Below are 6,917 nucleotides of genomic sequence, written 5' to 3'. Positions count from 1 at the left end.
ACACAAGGATTGTGAGCTGCAGACCAGGTTGCAGACAAAATACCTTTCAACTTAAACCTGCAATGTCTCCAAAGCAATTAATGCATAGCGGGCAACACAATAAGTCACATGGCTGCTGCCCAGACACTTTGGAAGCATATGGCACTTTCCTGAACAAGATTTCCTGAAATGAAGATAACCTGCAAAATATGTCCCGAGATCTTCTGTAAACATTGTAAATTGAGACAAATGTCAGGGCCAAGCCACTTTTGCGTGCCCTGGCACCAACTCTAGATTAATATGGAGGTTGTCCATCTCTGAAGTCCTTTTTGCACGTGTGGTGGCCAGCAGAGACTTCTTGTGATGCACACTTTGAGACGGCTGCTCATGTGTTTGGAGAACTGGCTTGTCGTGATCCTTGGATGAGTCTCCATTGGCAGCCCGCTTAGTGACACCACACATTTGAGGGTAGCGTTGGAAGCATTCAAAAGCATCCTTGCACTTCTCACAATTGTGGACCGTAGGAGGTTGAGCAGCCGGGTCGGACGAGGGAAATTGGTTGTTCGGTCTGTGAATTGTGCGAAGTCTAAACCTGATCTCGGGCTTAGAGAAGCCCTTTACAAGGCTCTGGGAGCAGAGGCAGCTTCTCAGACAGGCGTGGCACAGAGTACCCACGTCTCTGCTTATCATCCTGCGGAAGTTTGGCCTCAGCGTCAGGTAGATGATGGGGTTGTAGATGGTGGAGGACTTGGCAAACATTGCTGGCATGGCAAATGCAAGAGGAGGGATATTATTGATTTGTCCAAAAGCAGCCCACATGGACACCACGGCATATGGACTCCATGCCGCAAAGAAGCCGATGCAGACAGCAACACTTAGCTTGTGGGACAGAAAGCACAGAGGAGAAGAGTTAAGTTATGAAAATAGATATTTTGGACAACACTATATTTGTGCACTCTGCTGAGGGGCCATTCTTGTTCATGTGTTTTTCATAGCACAGAGGTATAAGCTGTACCAAGTTTTAGCAACACAACCAAAACGTGTTACTTGGACAAATTCTTTCTTGATTGTGGTCCTTACATTAAAGTTAATTACAATAAGACAAATTAAGAATATCACCAGATTTCCAAATGGCGCAGATGATGATGACCATTTTTCAGCATAGGCATCAGTAGCTTCTCATCCATCACAGAACAACCGGAGCCAATTTCTAATGAGATCTCTAATGAGAAGCTGCGGCACTGGAGCATCTATTGAGGTCACTGCCAATTTCCTCAACGTATGCAGGAATGAGGAATTCTCCAGAGGACTCTGGTCCCTGGAAAGCTGATTTGATATATACCCCTGACCCCAAACTCCACCACCAGACTATCTGTACATCCTCCCAGTGTCAACATGTCTCTAACCACTACTGTCTTTTATTGTCTTTTAAAACAGTTTGGATGCGTGAAAATGACAAGATTGAAAACCAGTAATCAGGTATGAAACACAGATGACACTGTCTGTGAGTATATCCTACATCTATGTAGTTGATGGGGTACAAGCAGATTGATGATTCTCTTCTCGGGCGTGATTATACAGAGACACAGAAATGATGAGCGCAAGAAGCGAGTTAAAGTGAAAAGAGATTGAGAGGGTGAAGGAAAAAGCCGGATCAACGGTGACTTCCTGTGGAGCTTGAAAGGTTTATTGTGTTATCTTTATATCGGTATTTAGAATTTAATGTAAAATCAATTAACGACACATGAGCCAAATGGAATCTCTGGCCTGAAGGAAGTGATAATTTGAGTTTATCGGATTTTCCTCCTACCTTAACAATAATTGCCTGGATGCTGCTCATGTGCGTTGGCCGCGACGCATGCTGCTCCATGGTCTTGCGCGACGACTGCACTGTGACCAGAATGCCTGTGTAGGATGCTACAATAACACAGCATGGGAGGATGTAGCAGAAGACGAACAGCACCACGGAGAAGGAGCGTGCCGTGGTGTTCTGATTGGACCGGCGCCAGTCAATGCAACAAGCGGTGCCATAAGGTTCTGGCCCATATTCCCCCCAGTGGGCCAGCGGGGAGCAAGCGAAAAACAGGGCGTAGAACCAAGCACAGGCAATCAGCAGGTGGCCGTGAACAGAATTGAACCTGTTTCCTGAGAAAAGAAAAAGGTTTATATTTTGCTTTTCATGTGATTTAGAGTGTCAGGCTTTTTTGAAGGGTCACACTCAAAAGTAGGGCAACTGCGCACTGTCAGAAGACAAGATGGGTCTTGACCTTACCAATGCTGGTGTACAGTGAAGGAAGTAGGTACATGAGGAACATAAAAAGAGAGCTTGGAAGATAAGTTTAAATCTTGCATGCTTCTTGGTCTACTGCTGCTTGAGTACTTGACAAGTTCATTCTGCTGCTTGTGTACTTGACAAGTTCTTTCCTTTAAACCAGCTTTACATGGCTAATATGTCTGTGTAGAAACCTCCTGGCTACTGCTCGCACAAATATTCATCCTCCTCAACAGCGCTGGAAGAATCAAGGTAAGGAAACAGCATAACCAGCATTGTCGCAGTTGCCCTATAAGATTACATTGGTCCAGTAGAATGTCTCCACCAGCAGCAGCGACACAACGGCAGTGGACACAACGCTATCTTACGGGGCAACTGCAGCGAAATTTTAACGAAAACTGCATTTTCCCCCCAACAATAATTGTTATTATAGATAGAGGCGGAGTCTCACTCTCAAGTCTTGTGAGACCTGGGTTGTTGCAGGAAGAAAAAGGGGAGAAATCTAATTAATGTTACCAGACTCCTAGTAAAGACACAGAAAAACAAGTTGAGCCCAAAAAGGCCCTTTTAGTGGACATTTCATGGATCGTAACAGTTGCCCCATAAGATTACATTGTCGCCACTGCTCCTGTGTTGCAGCTGCCAGTGTAGATAATCGAATGGACAGGAAGTGAGATACAGTATCACAATGCAATAAATACAAAAATGACTTTTCTAGGTCTACATTTCAAAAGAAAATCTACATTACGTAAATTCCTTTTTTAGCTTCTAATTGAGAATTGCATTTTCTTGAGGTTAAACGGACGTCACCATTGCACTGCAGTAACTAACATCACGTCAAGTAATGCTTATCGAGCGCAGCGCCTGTACTTGTCAGTCATCAAAGAAAGGCTAATGCGCAGTGCTTCACAGAGGGATTAGCATTTGGTTTTCTTCCAGAGATAAATCAACAATCAGCCACTGTGGGGAGTGATGGTTATGTCACTTAGTGTGAAACAGCTTCTCTGAAGACTTACCATAGTGTGGGTAACATACTTTCACAAAGCACACCACGCTCAGCAGGGTGAGAGTGGTCAGACTGCAGATACCAAACAACATTCCACAGAAAGCGTATGCAGAGCATACGGTTCTCCCATACAACCACCTGTGTGGGTGTGAGAAAGAGGGAGAGAAAGAGAGAAAGAGAGAGGGGGAGGTCGATGAGGGACAATGTGAGAAAAAGAGGGAAAAGAGGAGCGTAAGCATGAGCAGTACACTCAGGTAATCATACTGCCAACCAATTAAAGTGAACCATGAAATGTTAACAGATTTAAAAGCGGTGCCTATATAGTCTTCCTGATAGCTCATGTGTTTTGCATGAAAGGTAGTGTCTTTATTTCTTTGACTGCTTTCAGACATGCAATTAACTCCGGTGGAAAAACTCCTGACATTCTCCGGAGGAACTGTAAGTGAGGGGACAAATGTTCACGTGAGAGGCTCTGGACTTTACTCGGAGTTTCTCCTGCCAGCCCCCTGGATAAAAATCTGGATAATGTACGAATCAGCAGAAGATCACAGAGGATTTATCCCGAGTGAGTCATGCCCCCAATAAAAAAAGAAAAAAGGAAACAAATATCTCAGGATTAAAAAGCAGAGCCACACACGATAACAGATGTCAACGAACGTCTTTGGTGAAAAGGGCTGACGCCGATGTCAATGTGCGCCGAACAAAAACACGAGATCCCCTTAGTTATATACTAATACTAATACTAATACATTAGGTCCTGCCTCTATGCTGTACCCCACACACATATGTACGCTCTGGAGATTTCTGTGTTGTGAATGCATCTGAACAGAGAACCTCCTGTGAAAGGCAAACTCCCCAGAAATCCCAACCCAGTTGTGCTGACATTCTCTGGAGTTGGAGCCACGTGTGATACGTGTGGTACCTGTGGTAGAAGCTTGACGATATCGCCATAGGGTAAAGGGACAGAGTCAGGCCCAAGTCACTGACAGCCAGGTTGATGATGAAGTACTCCGCAGGTTTCAGGTGGCGCTTCTTCTTGAAGGACACGTACAGCAGTGTGCTGTTGCCAAACAGTGAACACACTCCTGCAGGGAAATGGAGTGGGAAGTGTCAGGGAAGTGGTTTTGGCTTTTCAGCGTAAATGATCAGAATCATATACTGCATATATAAAGCAACATTTCTGGATATACTAGCCCTAGACAATATGGCCAATTATATCAGGATTAAAAAAAAATCTGAAATTTCAAATCAGTTGACATTGATAATTATGATAAATGTCTCATCATTATTGTTAAGTTTACAGACTGATTTTTTTCCCTGAGTGAAGGTTCTGTTTTTAAATAAATAATGACAAACACTTATATAAATCTGAGGCAGATCAATAAAGTGTTCAACCTCCTCACTGTGGTTACTTTACTCACCGAAAACAAAGTAGACCACAGCCACCGTTATATCCAGTGGCACAGGTATGTTGGACTGGAATGCAGCGTCTTCATTTAACGGCTCCATCTGAAAACAGATCAGAGATTTTCAAGAGGAATCTTTTGGACGTTTTTACTCATAATGTAGAAGGTTTTAATCGTTGTATTTGAAGGGAGATTTGAGTTCACCCGTACATTTACAAGTCAAATCACACCTTATTTAGCTGCTTAATAATGTGAAGGTGATTTTTACCTTCGTTTGTTGGTTGTTTTGTTTGTTTGTGAACAAGATGACACAAAAAATAACAGAACTGATTTCCACGAAACTTGGTGGAAGGCTGTGGTTTGGGTCAGAGCAGAACCCATGACATTTTTGAGATTTTCTAATCTTAAGAACTAACACATCTGGTAGCTGCCCATGTGATCACATCATCAACACTCCCAGGTTTCGTGTTTTCATTCTGCTTCAGCAGCTTTTAGTCAGATGGTGACGGACAGACTGAGATTGATGGATAACATGAGGGTCAATGAACAAGTGGTGAGATACATTACTGCACTATCACTAACCTGAGTTATAGCAGCATTTCAAATTCTACAACTGCACAAGGTGTTTTTAGAGCCAAACTCCAACAGGCACGATTACACAGACAGCTGTACTAACAGTAGTACACTGAAAACTGTAAATGTGTTCTTACATGAACACAAATCCTGGGATTTGAGGAGCTTTCTTCATTCAAGCTTGCTCTGCCGTAAAACATTCCCAGATTAAAAAATCCTTACCTCTGCAAATGTGTTCAACCACAGGAATCCGCGACTGATTGAGCCACGTTTTCTTGATCCAATTAAGGTCCTAGAAAATGTCCAGGTTTGATTTTCCACCTCACCCTGTCTTTTTCTGCCCACTGTCGATCTCTCCTCTCAGACCTCGGACTCCTCGACTGACTGAATGTATGAATTGGAAGGAGGCAGGCTTCACTATAATGAGCTGGGGATTCACATCCCACGAACTGTGAGCTGCTCTGATCAATTAATGACGTCAATTACACACACGCACGCACGCACGCAAGCACACACACACACACACACGTGCGCGCACACACACACACACTAGATGCCTCTACTCTTGGGTGTGATTCATTCTGATAAAATAATTTTTGTTGTTGATGAGCTTGTACCATTTTGTTAGAAATCTATTAATACACCTACCCCCCCCCCCATTCATAAATCATCCACATTTTTAACCTCGTCATTGTTCACAAACGACACAAACTCTGTTGAATAGCTTTTTAATAGATTTCATTTGAATTATGAACGTGTGGCACTGATTCTAGGTAAAACACAATGTTTCTCATGATTGTGTTCATATGAGACTATGAAACTGGTTCTGAAAAAATATATATACATAGAAAATATTTAAATGTTTGAATCAATGAACAGCTATCATGATGGTAGACCTTGATTTATATTGTCCATTATTGGTAATGTGGCCAGCAGCAATGGTCACAGCTTTTGGGTTGCAGTGACACGTTTCTGTTGTTTTGTCTCTGTAATGAAGTGCATTGACTTTATGATGGAACATTAGCCCAGGTTAAAGGGATAGAGGGCGTTCGGATCCATACAGGTCACAACCTATCTCCCAATTTCACCCAAAACACCATAAACACTTAAATCAAAGCTGAAATACCCCTACACAGCGCCCACACAGTAACAAATATGTAAAGGTTCATGTATTGACACTGTACACAAATGAAGTATTCAACCCCCTGACTGCATTTCTGTGGCTTTTGTCCATTACCTTTCTCTACAACCAATAAATGTAATATTGGAAAACCTTGCTCCAGCCCTTTACTTAACTGGAATTGAAATTGAAATTCTAGGAGTTAGAGAAACCTTGATTCACATACAAGTTTGTAATAACTGCCTTGCCAAAGGGTCCCTGGAGCTGAGATGGTTAAAATGGAAATCTTTGCTGTTTCCGCCATGCATGTGGAGCTGCTCATGGGATGCTTGTCAATTTGCTCCTTGTAAACATCCCTTTAAGTAGCATGAAATACCCATTTTGTCTGCGGTGGATGTTTTTGCTTTTACAGGTGCTGTGAATCCCCCACATAAACATTAATTGAATCAATCACCGTGGGTCAAAGGCACATGTGGTGGCACTCGAGAATTAATTCCGAATTTGTCTCAGAAAATGCAGACAGGGAAACAATTCCAGTTTGTCACACCTTGAAAGCAGGGA

At 42.8% G+C, this 6,917-nt stretch overlaps 1 protein-coding gene across 1 annotated transcript; it reads right to left on the bottom strand.

The window, feature by feature from the left end:
- Nucleotides 1-231: 231 nt before the first annotated feature.
- Nucleotides 232-4,766, bottom strand: opn7a (opsin 7, group member a). Its single transcript, XM_035170957.2, has 5 exons — nucleotides 4,679-4,766; nucleotides 4,180-4,342; nucleotides 3,268-3,395; nucleotides 1,790-2,124; nucleotides 232-858 (listed from the first exon to the last, which is right to left on the bottom strand). Exons 1-5 carry the CDS (start codon nucleotides 4,764-4,766, stop codon nucleotides 232-234), a joined length of 1,341 nt encoding a protein of 446 aa, XP_035026848.1.
- Between the last annotated feature and the right edge of the window lie 2,151 nt (nucleotides 4,767-6,917).

Source organism: Hippoglossus stenolepis, chromosome 11, assembly GCF_022539355.2.
Source record: "Hippoglossus stenolepis isolate QCI-W04-F060 chromosome 11, HSTE1.2, whole genome shotgun sequence".
Taxonomy (NCBI): Eukaryota; Metazoa; Chordata; class Actinopteri; order Pleuronectiformes; family Pleuronectidae; genus Hippoglossus; species Hippoglossus stenolepis.
This window is presented reverse-complemented; position numbering and strand designations above follow the sequence as displayed.

Coding starts and splice junctions, on each gene's coding strand:
- opn7a (XM_035170957.2), bottom strand. CDS start 4,766: ATGGAGCCGTTAAATGAAGACGCTGCATTCCAGTCCAACATACCTGTG. Junction 2,125..3,267: donor AGTATGTTACCCACACTATG/GTAAGTCTTCAG, acceptor TTCTTTTCTCAG/GAAACAGGTTCAATTCTGTT. Junction 859..1,789: donor TCCAGGCAATTATTGTTAAG/GTAGGAGGAAAA, acceptor CTGTCCCACAAG/CTAAGTGTTGCTGTCTGCAT.